The following is a 26,563-nucleotide window of genomic DNA, read 5'->3' as shown; positions in this document are numbered from 1 at the left end:
ATGATGGATACCCCCAGCCTGTATCACTGTAGAACACACAGGGACATGATGGATACCCCAGCCTGTATCACTGTAGAACACACAGGGACATGATGGATACCCCAGCCTGTATCACTGTAGAACACACAGGGACATGATGGATACCCCCAGCCTGTATCACTGTAGAACACACAGGGACATGATGGATACCCCAGCCTGTATCACTGTAGAACACACAGGGACATGATGGATACCCCCAGCCTGTATCACTGTAGAACACACAGGGACATGATGGATACCCCCAGCCTGTATCACTGTAGAACACACAGGGACATGATGGATACCCCCAGCCTGTATCACTGTAGAACACACAGGGACATGATGGATACCCCCAGCCTGTATCACTGTAGAACACACAGGGACATGATGGATACCCCCAGCCTGTATCACTGTAGAACACACAGGGACATGATGGATACTCCCAGCCTGTATCACTGTAGAACACACAGGGACATGATGGATACCCCAGCCTGTATCACTGTAGAACACACAGGGACATGATGGATACCCCCAGCCTGTATCACTGTAGAACACACAGGGACATGATGGATACCCCAGCCTGTATCACTGTAGAACACACAGGGACATGATGGATACCCCCAGCCTGTATCACTGTAGAACACACAGGGACATGATGGATACCCCCAGCCTGTATCACTGTAGAACACACAGGGACATGATGGATACCCCCAGCCTGTATCACTGTAGAACACACAGGGACATGATGGATACCCCAGCCTGTATCACTGTAGAACACACAGGGTCATGATGGATACCCCCAGCCTATATCACTGTAGAACACACAGGGACATGATGGATACTCCCAGCCTGTATCACTGTAGAACACACAGGGACATGATGGATACCCCCAGCCTGTATCACTGTAGAACACACAGGGACATGATGGATACCCCCAGCCTGTATCACTGTAGAACACACAGGGACATGATGGATACCCCCAGCCTGTATCACTGTAGAACACACAGGGACATGATGGATACCCCCAGCCTGTATCACTGTAGAACACACAGGGACATGATGGATACCCCCAGCCTGTATCACTGTAGAACACACAGGGACATGATGGATACCCCCAGCCTGTATCACTGTAGAACACACAGGGACATGATGGATACCCCCAGCCTGTATCACTGTAGAACACACAGGGACATGATGGATACCCCCAGCCTGTATCACTGTAGAACACACAGGGACATGATGGATACCCCCAGCCTGTATCACTGTAGAACACACAGGGACATGATGGATACCCCCAGCCTGTATCACTGTAGAACACACAGGGTCATGATGGATACCCCCAGCCTGTATCACTGTAGAACACACAGGGTCATGATGGATACCCCCAGCCTGTATCACTGTAGAACACACAGGGACATGATGGATACCCCAGCCTGTATCACTGTAGAACACACAGGGACATGATGGATACCCCCAGCCTGTATCACTGTAGAACACACAGGGACATGATGGATACCCCCAGCCTGTATCACTGTAGAACACACAGGGACATGATGGATACCCCCAGCCTGTATCACTGTAGAACACACAGGGACATGATGGATACTCCCAGCCTGTATCACTGTAGAACACACAGGGACATGATGGATACCCCAGCCTGTATCACTGTAGAACACACAGGGACATGATGGATACCCCAGCCTGTATCACTGTAGAACACACAGGGACATGATGGATACCCCCAGCCTGTATCACTGTAGAACACACAGGGACATGATGGATACCCCCAGCCTGTATCACTGTAGAACACACAGGGACATGATGGATACCCCCAGCCTGTAGCACTGTAGAACACACAGGGTCATGATGGATACCCCCAGCCTGTATCACTGTAGAACACACAGGGACATGATGGATACCCCCAGCCTGTATCACTGTAGAACACACAGGGACATGATGGATACCCCCAGCCTGTATCACTGTAGAACACACAGGGACATGATGGATACCCCCAGCCTGTATCACTGTAGAACACACAGGGTCATGATGGATACTCCCAGCCTGTATCACTGTAGAACACACAGGGTCATGATGGATACCCCCAGCCTGTATCACTGTAGAACACACAGGGACATGATGGATACCCCCAGCCTGTATCACTGTAGAACACACAGGGTCATGATGGATACCCCCAGCCTGTATCACTGTAGAACACACAGGGACATGATGGATACCCCAGCCTGTATCACTGTAGAACACACAGGGACATGATGGATACCCCCAGCCTGTATCACTGTAGAACACACAGGGACATGATGGATACCCCCAGCCTGTATCACTGTAGAACACACAGGGACATGATGGATACCCCCAGCCTGTATCACTGTAGAACAAACAGGGACATGATGGATACCCCCAGCCTGTATCACTGTAGAACACACAGGGACATGATGGATACCCCCAGCCTGTATCACTGTAGAACACACAGGGACATGATGGATACCCCCAGCCTGTATCACTGTAGAACACACAGGGACATGATGGATACCCCCAGCCTGTATCACTGTAGAACACACAGGGACATGATGGATACTCCCAGCCTGTATCACTGTAGAACACACAGGGACATGATGGATACCCCAGCCTGTATCACTGTAGAACACACAGGGACATGATGGATACCCCCAGCCTGTATCACTGTAGAACACACAGGGACATGATGGATACCCCAGCCTGTATCACTGTAGAACACACAGGGACATGATGGATACCCCCAGCCTGTATCACTGTAGAACACACAGGGAAATGATGGATACCCCCAGCCTGTATCACTGTAGAACTCACAGGGACATGATGGATACCCCAGCCTGTATCACTGTAGAACACACAGGGACATGATGGATACCCCCAGCCTGTATCACTGTAGAACTCACAGGGACATGATGGATACCCCCAGCCTGTATCACTGTAGAACACACAGGGACATGATGGATACCCCCTGCCTGTATCACTGTAGAACACACAGGGACATGATGGATACCCCCAGCCTGTATCACTGTAGAACACACAGGGACATGATGGATACCCCAGCCTGTATCACTGTAGAACACACAGGGTCATGATGGATACTCCCAGCCTGTATCACTGTAGAACACACAGGGACATGATGGATACCCCCAGCCTGTATCACTGTAGAACACACAGGGTCATGATGGATACCCCCAGCCTGTATCACTGTAGAACACACAGGGACATGATGGATACCCCCAGCCTGTATCACTGTAGAACACACAGGGACATGATGGATACCCCCAGCCTGTATCACTGTAGAACACACAGGGACATGATGGATACCCCCAGCCTGTATCACTGTAGAACACACAGGGACATGATGGATACCCCCAGCCTGTATCACTGTAGAACACACAGGGACATGATGGATACCCCCAGCCTGTATCACTGTAGAACACACAGGGACATGATGGATACCCCCAGCCTGTATCACTGTAGAACACACAGGGACATGATGGATACCCCCAGCCTGTATCACTGTAGAACACACAGGGACATGATGGATACCCCCAGCCTGTATCACTGTAGAACACACAGGGACATGATGGATACTCCCAGCCTGTATCACTGTAGAACACACAGGGACATGATGGATACCCCAGCCTGTATCACTGTAGAACACACAGGGACATGATGGATACCCCCAGCCATAATGCCCTCTTCCCACCCCAGGGACACTGCATGATTTACTGTGTGTGTGTGTGTGTGTCTTTGGATTGTTGTATGTATGTTTGTCTATCTGCTTCAGTGGGCTGTCTTATTTATATGCTTAGTGTGTGTAGGCGAGTAGTGGAGAATGTTTAGTGATAGAAAGAGAGGGAGGGAGAAAGGAATGGCCGAATAGAGAATACCCCAGAGCCACGTTAATAAGGACCGTTTCTTTCTCCCTCTTTCTCTCTTTTGCCTTCCCTTGACAGCAGGAACGGCCAGATCATTGCCTCACTCCCTGGCGTTGCTCTCATCCACCCCTCCCTCCCTCCCTCCTTTCATGTTCCTTCCTCTTTCCCTCCAGCCTCCCTCCCTCGGTCCCCCTCGGAACCCTCAGGCCTCAGATCAGCCTGCTGTCGAGAGGGGGGGGGGGGAGACTAAGAAGGATATGGCTGTTGTGAATATGGATAGAAGGAGAGAAGCAGACCCAGGCTTGCAGAGATGAACAGACAGAAAGGAAGAGAAAGAGAGGGTCAAATCAAACTGAACTGGAGTCTTTTCCAGCAGTCAGTAATCTCATCAGGAGAGGTCAATGTGTACTGTTGTCAGTGTTATGTATGGCTGTGGGTGAATAGGGTCAGGCAGGGAAACTGGTTCAGTCACTAGGTGTGTGTGTGTGTGTGTGTGTGTGTGTGTGTGTGTTCTGAGTAACGTTAGATGTCCACACAGGCCTGGAATATCAAGAGGGCGTGACTTTGAAGCACTGATTATGCAGCCAACTAGGTTAACAACCTTTCAGAACATTTAACTCTTATTAAACACCATGTTTATCCTTAGCTGTTCGCATCATTGTGCAACCTCTTTAGAGAGTGGCTGACCATTATCAGTGGTGTTCATGGAATGTCAAGAAGTTGTGCTGGATGCCTGGGACAGTATGAATGACTTGCCAAACATACACAACTACCTCTCCATCCACCATGACAGAAGGACTTTCCTACAGGATGCTCAAACCAGCAGGTTTCCTCTCTAAAACATGTTCAAAACTGTTCAGGGATCCTCAATGCTGCTCTGTTCTATGAGGGAGTTTACTTTTACAGAAGATGGGTGGGTGGTGTTTCATGGTGGACGTTTGCAGTTCTCTCTAAAAATGGATGTGGCTCTGTGCTCTAAATGGTGTCTAGTCAGCCACTAGGCTTCATGCATGGGTTTTGCAAACACACTCACTCAAGCTCTCTCTCTCTCTCCGCACACACCACACAGCCACACACAGCCGCCCATCCCCTGACATGGCTTATATATAACCACTGTTTAGAGATGTCCAGAGAGAGAGGAAGTCGTCTGGTGACCCTTAACCCCACTGCGCATGGACAAACAAACCTCTCTTTCTCCATTCCCCCTCTTTCCTCCAGCTAAAAATATGATTATGGTCTTTCTTATTCATCCAAATATCTGTCACTTCCTAGTGTGACTATGCTGTGTGGTTTAGGTCCTCCATGCGAGCATTGAGAACAGTGAAACAAATGTCTAATCTCTCTCTCTCTCTCTCTCTCTCTCTCTCTCACACAGTACTGGCACAAAGGATGCTTCAGCTGTGAGATCTGCAAAATGACTCTAAACATGAAGAATTACAAAGGCTTTGAAAAGAGACCATACTGCAATGCGTAAGTAGTCCCCAAACGTGTGTGTGTGTGTGTGTGTGTGTGTGTGTGTGTGTGTAATTGGCATTCACAACAGGCTCAGGGGTTCATCCCACATACCAAACACATTACCCTGACAGAAGTGGCTGATTAGCCTATTGCAGAAGACAGGTCCAGAGACACCCAAGGTGGTGTTTTCCAGAACCAGCTGTGGTTACTTCAGAGCAGTGTAGTGGCTCCTCAGTCCCTCCCTTTCTGTGTCTGTGGCTTACCAAAGAGAAGGGCTGTGTGGGAAAGGGCACGCCTACACCCCCTCCTTCTCAGGGGGTCAGCAAGGGAAATTCCATAAGTTCCTCAGCGGAGACACACACACACACACACACTCCCACTCAAGCCCAAGCTCCCACGGCTGGTTAGGAATCCTTGGAATCCCCTCTCTCCGCTCCAATAATTTTTGCCTCATCTCACTGTGTGCGTTCTGACGAGTTCACTTTCCCCCTTCCCTCACGTACACACAGTTACATGCATGCACTTAATTTCTACATGCCTGGCTAGGAAAACACGCACCCTATTTTACTAATGATACACCCTCGCAACCTTCTCCTCCACTTCTCAATATGTTCGTCCATCTGTCTCTCTGCCCAGGATCCAACCAGGAACACACACACACACACACACGTTCATTTTGAAAACTGGAGAGTAGGGATTTTCCCATGAACTTCCTACTTCTCCAGTCGCTCTTAGATCCAGATCTTTCAGACAGATCATGTGGCTTTGCCTTTAGCAGGATAATCTCTACTCTCTCCTCAGACCTCCGTTCTCACTCTCCCTCCCTCTGCCTGCCACAGGAAGAAGGCCCCCCTAGACTGTTTATTGCTCTTGTTTTCATTTTCGTTAGAGTAAACCCCATCAGCGGAAGAGACTCCCTCTCCAGGGAAGGAATTACTACTCTACTATAACTGTGTTGTTGTTTTACTGTGGTAAACTATGCTTTAATCACAGTTTTATATCTCTCAACAGCTGATAGAAGCCTGTTTGTTTTCACTGAATGCTGCCCACCCACAGCTGGGCTGAGAATCCCTGTTCCCTGATTAGTTGGCCAGCTCACGGAGATTGTGGGAGATTTAGGAGGACGGACAGATTGGACATTTTTCTTGATGATTTGTTTCAATGGAGTTTGAGAGAGAGCCTTGGGCAAGCTACTGTTTTCATGACCCCTGGATTCATAAACGCTGCAAACAACCTTTAATTGAATCAATAGTGTTTATAGAGGCAGTTTCACCTTGACCTGTCCCACCATGTTCCATAGCAGGCAAATTCAAATCTGGATCTCCAAGTCAGTTCCACTGCTGATTAGGGTTGGGAACTGCCAGGGACCTCACGTCACGATATTATCACTATACTTAGGTGCCCATACGATATGTATTGCGGTGCATGATTCTCACAATTCTATATGTATTGCGATTCAATACTGCGATTTGATGTTCCAAAAATATTACTCTGTATGTCTGCTGCAGAGAGATGAGAGAGCATGAGAAAATTAGTTTTGATCAGTCATGGAAATAAAAGTGCTGACTATTTAAAAAGAAGATGGAAAACAAGCTATTGGATGAAAATGGCCGGTGTTTTGGCGCAGGTACAGCCGAGTAGCAATAGCTAACTCTACCTAGCTTTTATAAAATTTTACAAATCAATACTTTGAGTCAAAATACTACTGTTTGTTGTCAATCTTCCCCTCTTATCAGTGACTGGGACACCAGGTGGGTGCAATGAATTATCAGGACAGGTAGAACAGAAAGCCAGCAGTACTCCGGACCTCCAGGCTCAGATTTGTTCTGTAGTAACTCAGTATGCAAGTTTAACTTTCAAATTATGTGAAACTGTATGGTTAATGAATTACAGAAGTTAACACAAGCCATTCTTTCTGAGAGAATTACATAACCTCAGCGTTGTCGCAGAACTGGTACTTTCCACAGTTTGCCCAGGTGCTCAGTGCTAGGTCCTGATAGAAACTAATTGGACAAGAGCCCAGTCAGTGAAAAATCTCAGCAATACATGTTGAAATGTTTGTGTGTAATGGCTTCTGTCAGTCGGCTCTGTGTTAGCTCTGTCTCTCTATATTCGCCATCTACACCAGCTCAGTCCCATAGATAAAGCTAAAGAGGCCTACTACACGTATCTACTCTATAGTACTCTGGCCCAGCCTACCTCAGAGTAGCTGCCATTGATGTTTTCCCTAACCACTGATCCAGGGTCACATCAGGTATTCTCATCCCATTAAGGGTTAGGCTAATTAATTTAGCATTGGGGGTAAACTGATCCTAGATCAGCTACTTCGACCTTAAATGCCCCTATAGACAGGAGTGGGTGTGGCCTTCCAGAAAGTTATTTTCCACCCGCTCCTAGTTCCACTATGCCAATAACCCTCTCTCTCTCCACAGTAGTGGGTTAGTTCCTGTTCTGTCATGTTGACTGTTACATTTACATTTTAGTCATTTAGCAGACGCTCTTATCCAGAGCGACTTACAGTTAGTGCATACATTTTCATACTAGCAATAATGTGTGTTTGTGGCTGTCGTTGATAGCAGAGGGAGGCAGTGTGTGACTCCTAACCTTGTCACACTGCAGCCTGACTGATGAGTGTTCTTGGTTACTGACTCAAGACTCATGCATGTACAGGCATTACATAGCCGTCTCACACACACACACACACACACACACACACACACACAATCTTGTATTTACATTTAAATCATTTAGCAGACGCTCTTATCCAGAGCGACTTACAGTTAGTGAGTGCATACCTTTTTTCATACTGGCCCCCCATGGGAAACGAACCCACAATCCTAACCTAACCCTAAAACTAACCTTAGCTCCAAACCCTAAATCTAATTTTAACACTAATTCTAACCTTAACCCTAACCCCCCTAGAAATAGCATTTGACCTTGTGGGGACCAACAGAATGTCCCCAGTTGGTCAAATGTTTGTTTGTTTACTACTCTAGTGGCACAATATCAAGTATCTGTGTGCCAGCTGCACACTCCTCTCTCTGTTCCGTGCTGCAGCAGCCTAAAGCACAAAGATGCTCTTTAGAGCACACACTGGCTACACCCAGATCCCCCAATAAAACATACAAATATTATATTATGACTTTTTATAATGCAGTGAGTGGAGTGCACCTCAATTTGTCCAAGCCACCCAGTCACACTCCTAGAGCTCTATAGAACAGCACAGCGGGTTACAACAGGATACTGTTACTGTTACCAAGCGTAACTCATGACATGGCAAACTGAGGCTTCAGCTCTCTCACCCTGACCTCAGCTGCTGCTAGCACAGCCAACCACTACATTTGAATGGGATCTGATAGCAGCACTCTCTCTGCCTTTTCAGGAACGTGTGTGTTTGAGCATGCAGGTAGCCTAGCCGTTAGAGAGGCAAGCCAGCAAACAGAGGGTTTCCAGTTCGAATCCCAGGTCCGACAGGAAAAATCGGCCAGGAAGTGAGCTGGCAACCAGAAGGTTGCTGGTATCAAATCCTAGATGCCTTTGCCTGCCATTGTGCCCTTGATCAAGGCACTTACAGCAGCTCCCTGGGCGCTCAGTGTGGCAGCTCCCCACACCTCTCCAAAAACCTGTATGTATATGTGTCTTTTGGAGGGGTTGGGTTAAAAGCAGAAGTCAAATTTTGGTTGGACCTTGTGCAATTGACCAATTTAAGTAATATTAATATCACACAGAGAGCCTGTAAAGTGCTCTGTTCAGCCAGCCAAAAAGATAGTGCTCATGTGCGGTGTGCACATTTTGCAGGACAGGCAGTCTGTTTTCCCACACCTGCTATGACTCTCAACCAGGCATTTAGTAACCTTGAAAGAAACAGCCCACCACCCATACCTTCCTGCCAGTCACCTTTGTTGGCCCCTGTTGACGGTGACAGGAGACCCACACCTTCCTGACAGTCACCTTTGTTGGCCCCTGTTGACGGTGACAGGAGACCCATACCTTCCTGCCAGTCACCTTTGTTGGCCCCTGTTGACGGTGACAGGAGACCCATACCCTCCTGCCAGTCACCTTTGTTGGCCCCTGTTGACGGTGACAGGAGACCCATACCTTCCTGCCAGTCACCTTTGTTGGCCCCTGTTGACGGTGACAGGAGACCCATACCCTCCTGCCAGTCACCTTTGTTGGCCCCTGTTGACGGTGACAGGAGACCCATACCTTCCTGCCAGTCACCTTTGTTGGCCCCTGTTGACGGTGACAGGAGACCCATACCCTCCTGCCAGTCACCTTTGTTGGCCCCTGTTGACGGTGACAGGAGACCCATACCCTCCTGCCAGTCACCTTTGTTGGCCCCTGTTGACGGTGACAGGAGACCCATACCTTCCTGCCAGTCACCTTTGTTGGCCCCTGTTGACGGTGACAGGAGACCCATACCCTCCTGCCAGTCACCTTTGTTGGCCCCTGTTGACGGTGACAGGAGACCCATACCTTCCTGCCAGTCACCTTTGTTGGCCCTTGTTGACGGTGACAGGAGACCCATACCCTCCTGCCAGTCACCTTTGTTGGCCCCTGTTGACGGTGACAGGAGACCCATACCCTCCTGCCAGTCACCTTTGTTGGCCCCTGTTGACGGTGACAGGAGACCCATACCTTCCTGCCAGTCACCTTTGTTGGCCCCTGTTGACGGTGACAGGACCCCCCTACCTTCCTGCCAGTCACCTTTGTTGGCCCCTGTTGACGGTGACAGGAGACCCATACCTTCCTGCCAGTCACCTTTGTTGGCCCCTGTTGACGGTGACAGGAGACCCATACCCTAATGCCAGTCACCTTTGTTGGCCCCTGTTGACGGTGACAGGAGACCCATACCCTCCTGCCAGTCACCTTTGTTGGCCCCTGTTGACGGTGACAGGAGACCCATACCCTCCTGCCAGTCACCTTTGTTGGCCCCTGTTGACGGTGACAGGAGACCCATACCTTCCTGCCAGTCACCTTTGTTGGCCCCTGTTGACGGTGACAGGAGACCCATACCCTCTTGCCAGTCACCTTTGTTGGCCCCTGTTGACGGTGACAGGAGACCCATACCCTCTTGCCAGTCACCTTTGTTGGCCCCTGTTGACGGTGACAGGAGACCCATACCTTCCTGCCAGTCACCTTTGTTGGCCCCTGTTGACGGTGACAGGAGACCCATACCCTCCTGCCAGTCACCTTTGTTGGCCCCTGTTGACGGTGACAGGAGACCCATACCCTCCTGCCAGTCACCTTTGTTGGCCCCTGTTGACGGTGACAGGAGACCCATACCTTCCTGCCAGTCACCTTTGTTGGCCCCTGTTGACGGTGACAGGAGACCCACTGAAACAGACTGCGTGTGTTCTGTTAGAGTTCATCTGTCTACAGGGGCTCCTAATTCAACCTGGAGACAACCTCTAACAATGACTGAGGTTTATTTTAGCTGCCTTGCTTTTCTTAACATTCTAGACAGTTCCATTGCTTTATAAATAATAATGATTCCCTTATCAGGGACCGATTTTAGACCTGGGACACTAAGTGGGTGCAATTAATTATCAGGTATTACCCGGTAGGGTAAGATTTGAATACCCTTGTTCTAGACCAGTGGTTCTCAAACTAGGGGTCCTGAAAAGGTTTTGAGGAGTCGTGAGTGTGAATTTGAATGGAACAAATACACATTTTTTATCATATTTTAATAGGCTGCATTTACGTTTGTATTTTATATTGATACCTTTGCCTATTCGATCTGGTTACTAACATAGGCCTACGGTATTGCACCAAATGATTCTCAAAAACATCAAAAAAACAGAGTAAGTTTATATTATCCACATAAAATGTTTACTCCAACCCCCCCCCCCCCCCCAAAAAAAAAAGTGGTTATCCCACTGGCTATAAGGTGAATGCACCTATTTGTAAGTCGCTCTGGATAAGAGCGTCTACTAAATGACGTAAATGTAAATAAAATGCAGTTTAGCAATCTGCTACGATCGAATCTTTGCCACAACGATAGACTACCTGCCGATTTCATTGATCATTTTCATATTTCAGATAGGCCTAGTTTGGGTGGGTTATAATTATATACCTCAGTGGTGATACTGGTTATACAGTGGGGAGAACAAGTATTTGATACACTGCTGATTTTGCAGGTTTTCCTACTTACAAAGCATGTAGCGGTCTGTAATTTTTATCATAGGTACACTTCAAATGTGAGAGACGGAATCTAAAACAAAAATCCAGAAAATCACATTGTATGATTTTTAAGTAATTAATTTGCATTTTATTGCATGACATAAGTATTTGATCACCTACCCACCAGTAAGAATTCTGGCTCTCACAGACCTCTTAGTTTTTCTTTAAGAAGCCCTCCTGTTCTCCACTCATTACCTGTATTAACTGCACCTGTTTGAACTCGTTACCTGTATAAAAGACACCTGTCCACACACTCAATCAAACGGACTCCAACCTCTCCACAATGGCCAAGACCAGAGAGCTGTGTAAGGACACCAGGGATAAAATTGTAGACCTGCACAAGGCTGGGATGGGCTACAGGACAATAGGCAAGCAGCTTGGTGAGAAGGCAACAACTGTTGGCGCAATTATTAGAAAATGGAAGAAGTTCAAGATGACGGTCAATCACCCTTGGTCTGGGGCTCCATGCAAGATCTCACCTCGTGGGGCATCAATGATCATGAGGAAGGTGAGGGATCAGCCCAGAACTACACGGCAGGACCTGGTCAATGACCTGAAGAGAGCTGGGACCACAGTCTCAAAGAAAACCATTAGTAACACACTACGCCGTCATGGATTAAAATCCTGCAGCGCACGCAAGGTCCCCCTGCTCAAGCCAGCGCATGTCCAAGCCCGTCTGAAGTTTGCCAATGACCATCTGGATGATCCAGAGGAGGAATGGGAGAAGGTCATGTGGTCTGATGAGACAAAAATAGAGCTTTTTGGTCTAAACTCCACTCGCCGTGTTTGGAGGAAGAAGAAGGATGAGTACAACCCCAAGAACACCATCCCAACCGTGAAGCATGGAGGTGGAAGCATCATTCTTTGGGGATGCTTTTCTGCAAAGGGGACAGGATGACTGCACCGTATTGAGGGGAGGATGGATGGGGCCATGTATCGCGAGATCTTGGACAACAACCTCCTTCCCTCAGTAAGAGCATTGAAGATGGGTTGTGGCTGGGTCTTCCAGCATGACAACGACCCGAAACACACAGCCAGGGCAACTAAGGAGTGGCTCCGTAAGAAGCATCTCAAGGTCCTGGAGTGGCCTAGCCAGTCTCCAGACCTGAACCCAATAGAAATCTTTGGAGGGAGCTGAAAGTCTGTATTGCCCAGCAACAGCCCCGAAACCTGAAGGATCTGGAGAAGGTCTGTATGGAGGAGTGGGCCAAAATCCCTGCTGCAGTGTGTGCAAACCTGGTCAAGACCTACAGGAAATGTATGATCTCTGTAATTGCAAACAAAGGTTTCTGTACCAAATATTAAGTTCTGCTGTTCTGATGTATCAAATACTTAATTACTTAAAAATCATACAATGTGATTTTCTGGATTTTTGTTTTAGATTCCGTCTCTCACAGTTGAAGTGTACCTATTATAATAATTACAGACCTCTACATGCTTTGTAAGTAGGAAAACCTGCAAAATCGGCAGTGTGTCAAATACTTGTTCTCCCCACTGTATGTCTAAAGATAGCTGTAACATCGAACTACATTCAATACTTATGGGAAGAATATGTAAGATGCAAATTAATGATGATATTTGTGAGGAAGAAAAAGGCTACAGACAGATCATGCTTTCCATCCAATCCTGTTACCCCCGCTGCATACAGGAAGACCATATGATTCTGCTTGCTCTGGACGCCAGAGAAGTGACATGATATCCCTCGTTGATATTGGCTGCTAACATGAATGACTTTCAGTTCACAATGCAGGTGTAAAACTCAGTTTATTTCTGTATCTTAAGTCTTAAGTCTACACCTTTTGTATTATCTTGTGTTTTCAAAATGCATCACCATTTTATGGCTGTAACTACAGGTTACATTTGCGCAATGCACAGCGATTGTGCACGCATGTTCCCATGTGCGTGAGAGTGGGTTGTGAGCTTTTTGGGGGTTGCGGGTGAAAAGGTGTGAACCACAGTTCTAGATGGTGTGCCTGTGTGAATGCCCTCTGATAATGTTTTCCTCCTCCTCCCTGTCCTGTGTTTCACAGACACTACCCCAAGACAAACTTTACCTGCGTGGCCGACACTCCCGAGAACCTCCGCCTCAAACAGCAGAGCAAGATGCAGAGCCAGGTATCTACCTACACACCAGAACACACCCTTCCTATTCCATTTTACACTCCGATAATCCCGGTCCACAGGCCTCATAAGGCCTTCAGTGTGGAAGTAATTAAAGATGCTCATATGGCCTCATCACTGATCCTTATATTGAAATGATCTGTGATGATCAGGCTCTAATGATCTCTGATGCTCAGGCTCTAATGATCTGTGATGCTCAGGCTCTAATGATCTGTGATGCTCAGGCTCTAATGATCTCTGATGCTCAGGCTCTAATGATCTCTGATGCTCAGGCTCTAATGATCTGTGATGCTCAGGCTCTAATGATCTGTGATGCTCAGGCTCTAATGATCTCTGATGCTCAGGCTCTAATGATCTCTGATGCTCAGGCTCTAATGATCTCTGATGCTCAGGCTCTAATGATCTGTGATGCTCAGGCTCTAATGATCTGTGATGCTCAGGCTCTAATGATCTGTGATGCTCAGGCTCTAATGATCTGTGATGCTCAGGCTCTAATGATCTCTGATGCTCAGGCTCTAATGATCTGTGATGCTCAGGCTCTAATGATCTGTGATGCTCAGGCCTATTTGTGGAGACACTCCTTTAAATTGCTAGGATGTATGTTTGTCTATCGCTCTTTCTCTCTCCTCCCACATGTTAGCGTGTAGTCATCCTCCATTTCTCTCCGTCTTCCTGCTCTGTTCTCTGCCTGTGTCATCGCTGATTCTCCTCCAGTCATGGTTCTCCTTTTCCTCCCCTCCCCCGCTTTCTCCTCCCTCTCTTTTCTCCTCTCGTTCATTCATATTTTACCTCCTCCAAAAGAGACATAATTTCCCCCGGTCAGACAAAGCGCCCCCTCTTTATGACGAAGATCCTCTCTCTCTCTCTCTCTCTCTCTCTCTCTCTCTCTCTGTCTCTGTCTCTGTCTCTGTCTCTGTCTCTGTCTCTGTCTCTGTCTCTGTCTCTGTCTCTGTCTCTGTCTCTGTCTCTGTCTCTGTCTCTGTCTCTGTCTCTGTCTCTGTCTCTGTCTCTGTCTCTCTCTCCCTCTCTCTCTCTCTCTCTCTCTCTCTCTCTCTCTCTCTCTCTGTCTCTGTCTCTCTCTCTCTCTCTCTCTCTCTCTCTGTCTCTCTCTGTCTGTCTCTGTCTCTGTCTCTGTCTCTGTCTCTCTCTCTCTCTCTCTCTCTCTCTCTCTCTCTCTCTCTCTCTCTCTCTCTCTCTCTCTCTCTCTCTCTCTCTCTCTCTCTCTCTGTGTCTCTGTCTCTCTCTCTCTCTCTCTCTCTCTCTCTCTCTCTCTGCATTCCTCTCATTTCCTTCCTTCTTCAGATGTCACTTTTATCGACCACAGCTCCTCCCTCCTCCTGTATCAGTGCCTTTGTCTGTTCCTTTCTCTCCCCTCTCGTAAAGTATTGTAATGGGGTGTGACAGACCTCCCTACCTGCTACCATAGCAATAGGGTTCCCGTGGCAACACTGCAGGCAGTGGTGAGGGGATAGAGGAGAAACGGCCCCAGTTCCCCACACACACCCTCAACTTCCATTCGCCACTCTAACACACACACACACACACGATGAGCTAGCATGGACACACACATGGACGTACAGTAGCTAGCTACACACACACACTTGCATGTCCACGGTTTCCGAGACACACAGGGACTTTGAGTCAGAGCCTATTTCCTGTCTACTCTTCTAATACTCTATGACAGGGCCTCTGTGTTACGGCCACACACAGTATATTCAGGAAACATCTATGGGAGGCTCACAAAGGACCCTTAGTCAGCCACAATTACATGGAGCATTCCCCACACACACTTACACAACTCACACAGTCGCACATTGCTATATTTATAAATCCTTTAGTTTATATTAATAAGCATGTTCTCATATGTGATTATGCTACATGCAGTGCATTCGGAAAGTATTCACTTTTTGTTACGTACAGCCTTATTCTAAAATGCATTCAATTGTTTTTTTCCCTTCTCAAACTACACACAATACCCCATAATGACAAAGCAAAGACAGGTTTTTAGAAATTGTTGTCTGACCAAGGCGCTTCTCCCTCGATTGCTCAGTTTGGCCAGGCGGCTTGCTCTAGGGAGATTCTTGGGGGTTCCAAACGTCTTCCATTTAAGAATGATGGAGGCCACTGTGTTCTTGGTGACCTTCAATGCTGCAGAAATGTTTTGACATGCACTGTCAACTGTGGGACCGTATATAGACAGGTGTGTGCCTTTTACAAATCATGTCCAATCAAATTAATGTACCACAGGTGGACTCTAATCAAGTTGTAGAAACATCTCAAGGATGATCAATGGAAACAAGATGCACCTGAGCTCTATTTCGAATCTCATAGCAAAGGGACTGAATACTTATGTAAAGAAGGTATTTCTGTAGTTTTTTTAAATAACGTAACAAAATGTGGAAAAAGTCAAGGGGTCTTAATACTTTCCGAATGCACTATATTTCAGATGACTGGTTATTAGTTGTTGTGGGTTGAACAGACTAACACACCCCATGCAGAAAAACACCATCTGTGCCTGTCTCTCTCTTCCTCTCTGATTCCTCCCCTCGTATCACACACACACGCTCTCTTTGCCACGAGAGTCATGTGGACTGGTAACTATAGTCAGACTCAGCACTAGTGTCTCTCTATCTCTCTCCCTTCCAGCTCTTTCTGGAGAAATGGCCACTGCAGTCACAGTCCAGACCCATGCTGATTAATAATGCTTAATAGCGCCACCGCCAATCTGGATTACATGCAGAGGGGAGGGGTGTGTGTTTGTGTTTGTGTGTCTCTCTTTGTGAGTGTGTGTTGGGGTTAGCTGTGGATTAGTGGCCATACTGACTGACAGTCCCAGTGTATGTAGAGTGCCAACCATCTCCCAGGGGGTCCAAGAGGACTGGGAGCAAACAGACCGAGGCCACACAGAGATGAGACCAGCCACACACACACACACACACACACATACACAGAGGAGGCTAATGAGACCACTGACAGATGCTGGAGCTGGTATCTACAGCACCAACCTACAGAGAAGATCAACCAGCTCCACATCTCTGCTACGTGTAAACAACACACAGCCTACATCACATGACATCATGCAGTAGCTCTAAAATGGACACACACCACCAACTCTTTAGTGCGCAGAGAGCTAATCTCCGATCTCATCTTTATTATAGCAATAACAGGTGACCCAGTTTGGGTATTTTGGTCCGTTTTTTCCCCCCTCTCCAAATAGACTGTTATTCTGGTACTTCCCGTGATAGAAGGCTGATTGTTATTGGCCAGGGTCTGAGGCCTGAGGGCTGCTGGGAGATCTGGACATGGTTTAGAGAGAGGGGGGGGATTTGGGAGTGTTTGGGGGCATTGAGAAGACTGGGGGTGAGAAAGGATATGAGAGACAGTTGGCCATAATAAAACTGTCTGGAAAATGCATTGGTTTGTCCTACTGCTGGAACAGGAGAATGGGGATGTAGGGAGTAGACTACAGTACAGGGATTGACGTGAATAACTGAAAGGGAGTCAGCAGTGCCCTATTTGGTTGCCCGACTGTTATGATCACATACAGTGCATTCGGAAAGTATTCAGACCCCTTGACTTAGTCCACATTTTGTCATGTTGGATCCTTATTCTAAAATGGATTAAATTGTTTTTCCCCCTCATCAATCTACACATGATACCCCATAATGACAAAGCAAAAACAGGTTTTTGAGAAATGTTTGCAAATGTGTATGTATATAAACAAATATGGATATATTACATTTACTTAAGTATTCAGACACTTTACTCAGTACTTTGAGGTTCTCCCATTCTTCTCTGCAGATCCTCTTAAACTCTGTCAGATTGGATGGGGAGCGTCGCTGCACAGCTATTTTCAGGTCTCTCCAGAGATGTTTGATCGGGTTCAAGTCGGGGCTCTGGCTGGGCCACTCAATGACATTTAGAGACTCCTGCGTTGTCTTGGCTGTGTGCTTAGGGTTGTTGTCCTGTTGGAAGGTGAACCTTCGCCACAGTCTGAGGTCCTGAGTTCTCTGGAGCAGGTTTTCATCAAGGATCGCTCTGTACTTCATCCGTTCATCTTTCCCCTCGATCCTGACTAGTCTCCCAGTCTCTGCCGCTGAAAAACATCCCCACAGTATGATGCTGCCACCACCATGCTTCACCATAGGGATGGTGCCTGGTTTCCTCCAGACGTGACGCTTGGCATTCAGGCCAAAGAGTTCAATCTTGGTTTCATCAGACCAGAGAATCTTGTTTCTCATGGTCTGAGAGTCCTTTAGGTGCCTTTTGGCAAACTCCAAGCGGGCTGTCATGTGCCTTTTACTGAGGAGTGGCTTCTGTCTGGCCACTCTACCATAAAGGCCTGATTGGTGGAGTGCTGCAGAGATGGTTGTCCCTCTGGAAGGTTCTCCCATCTCCACAGAGGAACTCTGGAGCTCTGTCAGTGACCATTGGGTTCTTGGTCACCTCCCTGCCAAGGCCCTTCTCCCCCTATTGCTCAGTTTGTCCGGGCGGCCAGCTCTAGGAAGAGTCTTGGTGGTTCCAAACTTCTTCCATTTAAGCATGATGGCGACCACTGTGTTCTTGGGGACCTTCAATGCTGCAGAAATGAGCCCAGATCTGTGGCTCGACACAATCCTGTCTCGGAGCACTACGGACAATTCCGTCGACCTCATGGCTTGGTTTTTGCTCTGACATGCAATGTCAACTGTGGGACCTTATATAGACAGGTGTTTGCCTTTCCAAATCATGTCCAATCAATTGAATTTGCTACAGGTGGACTCATAGCAAAGGGTCTGAATATTTAAGTAAATAAGGTATTTCTGTTTTGGCCCAGTCATCTCCTGCCTATCCTCACAAGGTATGTGGGGGAGAGGACAGGTCAGCACTCTGTAGAGCTGTGTCAGTCAAACAGCATGAGTCAGCATGGGTTCCAATCTGTCCCAGAGTACACATCTACCTACTTTCCTGTCTTCTCTCCACTTGCCTGTCTACCAAAACACCAATCAAATACGCAGGGAGTGGGACTGCCCCAATCCTTAAAACAACACAGTCAGTCTGGCTGGCTGTAAGAGGAGAGGAGTGTGGTCATAGAAATAGAATATATAGATTAGAATAGAGATTGTATTTCTATGAGTGTGAGACTGATCAGTGTGCTGCTTGGTAATGGATTACGGCAGGAGGCTCTTCCAGGGGTGGGCAGGCCGGTGGATATTAGTTATTGGTGCAGTCTAGCGCCAGAGAGAGAGAAGTGATTTGTTGAAATGTCACTGGGCCTGTATTGTGTTTTCATAGGGAACCTAAATATGTACTGTGTGCGTAGGAGTTGGTGCTTAATTAGTGTGTTTGTTTCCTGTAGTGTGTGTATGAATCCACAAGCGTTGTCAGCGTTACAGTAGGGCAGCAGTGTGTGAGGGAGAGCTGCTATGTTGGTCATTGTCATTAGAGTGATACCCACATGACTGCATGGGCTGGCCACTTCCTCTCATACTGAGGGTCACACTGGGAAGGGAGGAGTAAGCACACACACAAAGGCCTATGCATCAGAGTTTCCGTTAGCCGGTAATAGCCGGCTTTTGGCTGATAAAAAAAAAAATATATATATATATATATATATATTTAAAAAATAGAAAAGACAATAAATAAAATTGGCGCCGGCCAATTGTCCGGGAGAAGAAAAAATCTAATTGAGAAATAATATACTTAATTGTTTGAATCCTGAACGTTCTATTACATATTATGAGGCATGTCTTACCTTGTTTTTAAGTAGCCTAGCCAAAATCATGCAATTATTTTATAGAAACTTTCTTTCATTGTCCAGTATCCTAAGGCACAATTGTAGTCATATTATGAACCCATGCTAGTTGTTGCATATTAGATCTCCCCTCTTTCTGTCTAACGGATGTGTTCATCTGTCACATGAAACCGCTCCCATGTGCGGTACGTGTTTACCCGCTAATTGCATTATGGAACGAACGTTCGCGCGGAACCTACTGCCTTGTACGCATTGCTGTGATTTATAATGTGAAGAATTAATAGTTTAGTAACATTTGAAGCTAAACATTCTGATCTGTTGCATCAGACTCATTTGCTTTTTAACAAAAAGAAAGGTATGTAGCCGAGGCAATCTGAGATCCATCATCCCACAACTGTCCTAGAGTCTGTTTGGAATAGCCTATTTCTTTCTCAACAAACTGACCAATAGAATAGGTAAACATTTTTACTATGGGGGATAGTAGATTGACATAGGCTAGTGATTTTGCTGTTCGTTAGGCCTACTCGTCTTGTTGGCTGAGGAAAACTAAATGTGGACAGTTATTCTAGCATCTTCAAAGTGCACATCAGAATTCGGTAAGAAGGGACCACACATTGTTGCATCCTCAACTTGCGTGTTCTGTTAATATGAATTACCGTCATCTAAATGTGATTTCTGGCATTCTGAGAACTGTGGGTGGACGCCCTAATCAGGTTACGCGACCAATGCATATGGGTCCAGTACATTTCTCAAATGTCCGGTATATTTAAAATGCTGCCGGTCAAATGTCCGGCGCCACAATTTCCTGACAGTAACCCTGCTATGCATACACCGTACATCCATGCGCATTAATACACACGTGCCCTCTCTGTTGTATACACATACACCTCTTGGTTTGACCTTATAAGGCTATGTCAGCACATCCTGTGTGTTTGATCTCACTGCCCTGGCAACAGGAAGTGACTGTCACCACCACTAATGAGAGAGGAGGGATTGTGGGCGGGACACACACACACTAAAAATCATTAAAACTATAGCCTATGTTTATTTACATTTAATTCGTGTCTAGTTATATGTACATAGCTACCTCAATTACCTCATACCCCAGCACATCGACTCTGTACTGGTACCCCGTGTATATAGCAACGTTATCGTTACTCAATGTGTATTTATTACTACTTTTATTTATACGTGTTATTACTTTTCTATTATTTCTCTATTTTTCTCTCTGCATTGTTGGGAAGGGCCTGTAAGTAAGCATTTCACTGTTAGGCGACACCTGCTGTTGCTGATGTAAAAATGGCTTTATAAATACATTTGATTTGTTGTTTACGAAGCATGTGCCAAATAAAATGTGATTTGATCTTTGTTATTTTTGACTCTATGAAACGTTTGACTCTTGACGTGTGTTGTGATTTACTATGACTAGGCAGTGTGGTCTGACCAGGTGGGATTGTGTGTGTTCCAGGTGCAGTACAAGGAGGAGTTTGAGAAGAACAAAGGGAAAGGTTTCAGTGCTGTGGCCGACACGCCAGAGATGCAGAGAATCAAGAAAACACAGGACCATATCAGCAACGTACGTCTATCAGTCAACACTCACACACAGTACCTATCACAGGACAGGCTCAACAACCAGTCCATCGCTCTCCCTCCCCCTCTCTCTCAGGTTTGTCTCAAATAGTACCCTGGTCAAAAGTAGTGTACTATAGGGAATCGGGTGCCATTTGGGACACAGCCTCAGCCCTACACTGTCCACCCACTTCATATTCTGAGTGGGTGCCAATCATCACAGGTGCCCAGCCTGCCTGTCTTTGTATCCCTTATCTGCAGTGCTGGCTCCTTGAAGACATCTCCTCTCTCTCTCTACTCTCACTCTCTCATATATACACTGGCCAAAAGTATGTGGACACCTGCTCATCAAACATATCATTCAGAAATCATGAGCGTTAATATGGAGTTGGTCCCCCCCCTTTGCAGTTTTCTCAATTTCTCTCTCCCTTCCTTTCACTTTCTCCTGATTCATGTCGTGAAGGTTAAGAGGAAGAGGGGGGGTCTCTTGTGTCCGGGAGTGGGACTGACATGGGCTGGGCTTTTCCTGTTCACAGTCCCACACACACACACACCCACACACACACGCCATCTGTGTGCAACCTTTGCCTTCAAAACAAACAGAAGTAATATCAGACACACGCTCTCTCACATAACATATTGAACAAAATTCTCAGTCACTGAACGCAATGTCCTCACACACACTGACACTTAACACTGTCATCATCCAGTCAGTCTGTGAATACACTCGTCTCTGACATCCTGAACACACTGGCCTCTTTCACCCAGCCGGGGAGGAAGGGAGGGAGGGAGAGAGAAAGAGGGCGGAATCTAGCCTGTGTAAGTCTGTCAGGCTGGGAATATGGGTTCTACTGCAGTAAAGGATCTGCCCCTCTCAGGTGTATTGGTCTGGTGGTCATTTTGAGATGAATGCTGTCTCTGTCTCTCTCTGTGATGTTGGCTGGGTTATTATGTTATTAGGGCTGGTGCTGTTGGTGGTGATGCAGCTTTGATTTATCTGAATAAACAAGGAGATGTTCTCACCCACTGCTTATATTAGATGTTTAGGCATGATATATTTTGCACCATTCTCTTTCTATCTGACTGTGTTCCTCCTTTGGGTCTCTGTTTCAATTTCTTACCCTCGCTTTAGGCCTGTCTCTCTCTCTCTCTACGTTTTCTCACTTCACCTGTTCCTCATGATGTGTCAGCAAGGGTTGCTAGGCAGCGCTGAGGTCACCCAACTTCCGGCTGCGATGTCATTTCCTCTGTGCCAGCAGGCCTATTGTAGAAACAGAGCAGCACGTAGCCTAGCACTGTAGGGCCCCGCCTATTACACATACACACAGCCTGCCTGCCTGGGGGAGGGATCTGGAGACACCCGCTGGACACGACAGGAACTGCACTTTATTTCCCTTCTCCAAAAAGCCATCTGCTGGACTGGGAGAGTCAACAGGATGCAATCAGGGTTTTCTTATCAAACTAAGCAGCACCATACATGACGTCTGGGTATTATATTTAGTCACTGTATAAGAGCTAAATGACAAATGTCACAATGTAACGTGTGTATGTGTTTTGTCTGTACAGATTAAGTACCACGAGGAGTTTGAGAAGAACAGGATGGGAGGAGAAATCCCATCTCCCCAGCCCAACAGCCCCAATCCAGGTACACATGCTGTCACACACACACATAAAACATACACACTATGAAAATACATTTATTAAAGATGCACTATGCCATTTCCTGGTTGCTAAAATTCTAATAGTTCGCATAATTTCACAAGGAAGTATAGGGTAGAGAATCATTGTACCATCTAAACCGCTATGAAATATATTTTTCACAACCAAAAATATTGTATTTTCAGCTGTTTGTGTACAATACCTAAAGTAAAAGATGCAAAAACTAAACATAAGAACGTGAAGCATAGAAATAGGGCACATAGACCAGATCTACCACTTCTTAGACTTGCTTTCAATGAGAATGACAGATCTATAACTCACATTTCGTTGTGAATTTGGTTACATATTGCAGCTTTAACATCAGTGAGAGTAGACAAATGGTTACATTATCCCTGGGCATAAAATGTGTTTGATCTTTCTGCTCTGTGGACAGTTCCTGTTTTTAGCACACATGAATACAATGGTTGTGAGCTAGGGGTTAACCTGTGCATTCACTATGTACATATTATCACCTCTCAATATCACAGAGTCATTGTTATAATAGTTGACTGAAAGGTGCTAAATGATGACTGCATGTTTTGACTTGCCGTGTTGTGGAGTTCTCTGTATCAGAGCCCTGGGGCTGACGAATGGGATGCCAGTTAGATGGAGGGATAGAGGGGGAATACAGCAGGAGGAGAGGAGAGACAGGGGGGGGGGGGGGGGGGGTTTCAGAGTGCCGGGGACTGGGGGGTCCGTTTGTCAGACTGAGTAGCCAGAAATGTCTATCCTTCACTCGGGTTCAATCACTCAATCTCTCCCTCTCACATTACTCTCTCCCCAACTCTCTCTCGCTATCTCTCTCTCTCTCTCTCTCCCCCCCTCTCTCCTTCCCTCTCTCACCAGTGTTCCAGCAGCAGCAGCAGCCCTACCAGCCCCCTGCTGCGTCTAAGAACTACAACTATGAGCCAGCAGCGGCTTCTGGACCGGTCCGCCAGGCGGCTTCTGGACCAGTCCGCCAGGCGGCCGCCGTCCCCCCTCCCAGCTCCGGGGTGAGACAGACCCTCCTTTCAAAACATTACATTTACATTTACAGTTTAGTCATTTAGCAGACGGCATCCTATTCCCTATTTAAAGGGCCCATTGGGGTCTGGTCAAAAGTAGTGCACTATATAGGGAATAGGATGCCGTTGGGGACACAGACACTGTTCTTTCTGCATGGTCCAGGTGGACCCCACTGTGTCTGGCAGTATCCACATGACCCCCCCCCCCCGTAGCTTTGTTGTGTTAGCAGAGACTCTGACTGTCTCTGTTGTTGAAGGTGGTGTTATAGGAACTTAATGTTATTCTCTTTCTCTCCTTTTCTCCATACCTTCTCCCTCCCTTCTTATTCCCTTTACATCCCCTCTCCCTCACTCTCTCCATCTCTCCCTCTCTACCCCCCCCCCCTTCTCTTTCTGTGTAGAAGCGGTACCAGGCGGTGTATGACTATGCTGCAGCCGATGAGGACGAGGTGGGCTTCCTGGAGGGAGACGTGATCGTAGACGCGCAGGTGATCGACGAGGGCTGGATGTACGGCCGTGTGGAGCGCACTGGCCAGCAGGGCATGCTGCCTGCTAACTACGTAGAGGCCATCTGATCTGAGAAAGAGAAGTGGGGAGGGGGGGAAGAGAGAGAAGGAGGGAGGGAGAGAAGAGAATGAAAAGCCTAGTGCCATCTCATCTTAATGCCGCTTTCTTTCACTCTTGTTCTCTGATCTGACCTGTAAGACCCCCCCCCCCCCTTCCTCCCCAATCTCCCTCCCCTCCCAACCCCCCCTGGTGTACCCCTGGTCTGCTCTCCTCCAACGACAGACTCCCTCTGTCTGTCTCTCTGTCTGTGCTGCCGTCTGTCTGTCTGTTTGTCTGCCTGTCTCTGTCCCAATTCTTCAGTCCACTATAAGTGCTGTCACAAGTGGAATTTAAGTCTTACAGAAGTAACATACCTCCATCTTACAGGCTATATATACGTCAGGGGTCATACAGTGTATCACAACTCGATCCTAGCTACAGCACTTCATATTCCAGCAAACTATGATGCAAAACGATATTAACCCTTCCCCCACCTTGTCAATCAAGTTGCCATGACAGCAGAGAGCTGCCTCAAAGTGGGCATGAGAAAATGAGTTTGGAATGTGGGTGTGGCATCTTCAGAAGGTTTTTTTGTTTCCTTTTTCATTTACATTTTTGCAACAGGCTGAAATTGGCCTGACTGGAATTTCAGTGTAGAATCTTACTGTATCTGGGCAGTTAGAACGAAGCTTGAATATTTGACTTGTGTACATTCCATTAACCCTCAATACCCCATTGTTGTCGCATCAGCCAGTCAGTGAGCATTCTACAGTATCAGTCTTACCAGAGAGGTCTTATATATTTCTATAACTACACATACACATTTATCAATATTACACTTATCTGTGCCCTCACCTGTCTTACCCTGTCCTGCACTGCATTGTGGGTATTGTTCTGAAACTAAACTGGAATCCTATCTTAACTGAAGAGCACCTCCTGCCCTTGCCTTGTACCTCCAGTTCAGGCATTTTAAGTACAGGAGGGATCAGGGACGAGTTAGTTAGGGGACATGGTTACAGTCTTCTTACAATCACACTCGCCATGTCATCACCTTAGTCAGTGGGTGTGAAGATATTCCTCATTCTTGGCTGTCTCCCGCTCGCAGCCTCAAATTCCTTCTGACAGTTACAGAAAGAAGAGTGATGTAATGGTGGTTATGGTTGGGGAGGAGAGGGGGTGGGATCAGGCCAGGCCCCGACCCTATTCCAAGAGAACCAACATCCGAGTTGACCAATTGTAAGCGCGAAGGCCAAACACAATTCTCAAAACTATTCTGTATTGTGATTGTAAAAAAAAAAAAATGTAATTCCATTTATTTTGTGATTGAACATTCCAATCCTTAGTTATGAGAAGTGTTGAACTGAGGTCAAAAATGGCTGTGGTAAATATTATTTTTGTTTCTATCTCATATCAAGCTGTTTTTTTTCCTTTGCTTTTGTTGGTATTGTAAGAGGCTTATTTTAAAACTGTCAATGTATCAAATACATTTAAGAAATAAAACGGCAACTCGATTTATGAACCAATAAGGCACGCTAGTTTGTCTAGACGTGTGCATATGCTGGGTTAGCAATCCCACAGATTTAGATCCATGGGGTTAGTCAACCATCAACCTCCTGGGTTATCATGTATTTGCCTGATAATCGTCAACCCAGTTTGCCTGTTTTATTGTGCCAACTCACGACTGGACTATCTCGCCCAGTTGTCTCTTGTCCTTGAAACTCTGAGGAGTGGAGAGAAATGTTCTGGAGTGCCACTGGCTCATGAATATTCACATGCTTATTAATGAGCAGTCGTCATGGCGCATAGTAACATTAGGCCCACCCTCTCACCTGCATTATAGATATTTCTGACATTCTATAGGCACACATTTCCATAGGACATTCCCTACCAGTACAGGGGAACCTGTGTTACATTGTTGTTGCACAGAAAACTGAGATATTGTTACACAACAATGACTTAACTTTCAAAGTAGTAGCTACAAGATCTGTCTGGCTGTCCTATCATGGGCAGATTCTTCCAGCGATGATGATCGTGGTACATTCCATGTTCTAAGGGACAGAGTAAGGCTTGGAGAGGGACATGGTTCAGTAGAGGGTGAACTCTACATCCTCCTTGACCTCTTACGTCTCCCGTTCCTTATCTTTCCCACCCTACTGTTTCTTTCTCTTCTCTGTGATGCACTGTGACTGTCACAGATGTGGGGACAAAATGGAATTAAAAGTCATGTTCAGCTTTATGAAAAGAAAACAACAATACTCTCACCATGTAGCTTGTTGATGATATTGTACAGTAGTTTGGGGTTATAGGTCATGGTGCTGGGGGAA

The 26,563-nt window shown here is 46.7% G+C and overlaps 1 protein-coding gene across 1 annotated transcript in view; it reads left to right on the top strand.

Moving 5' to 3' along the window:
- LOC311104441 (LIM and SH3 domain protein 1-like) overlaps positions 1-25,767 on the top strand; it is a 35,091-nt gene extending 9,324 nt beyond the window's left edge. The window contains exons 2-7 of the mRNA XM_084146278.1: positions 5,305-5,399; positions 13,598-13,682; positions 20,891-20,998; positions 22,558-22,636; positions 23,536-23,681; positions 24,095-25,767. Coding sequence (XP_084002404.1) covers positions 5,305-5,399; positions 13,598-13,682; positions 20,891-20,998; positions 22,558-22,636; positions 23,536-23,681; positions 24,095-24,268 — 687 coding nt within the window. The 3' untranslated portion in view covers positions 24,269-25,767. The remainder of the gene's footprint in view (positions 1-5,304; positions 5,400-13,597; positions 13,683-20,890; positions 20,999-22,557; positions 22,637-23,535; positions 23,682-24,094) is intronic.
- Positions 25,768-26,563: the final 796 nt, after the last annotated feature.

The sequence above is a fragment of the Coregonus lavaretus genome, assembly GCF_964263955.1.
Source record: "Coregonus lavaretus genome assembly, chromosome: 28".
In the NCBI taxonomy this organism is placed as follows: Eukaryota; Metazoa; Chordata; class Actinopteri; order Salmoniformes; family Salmonidae; genus Coregonus; species Coregonus lavaretus.
The sequence above is the reverse complement of the archived record's forward strand: the minus strand, read 5'-3'. Positions and strand labels throughout refer to the sequence as shown.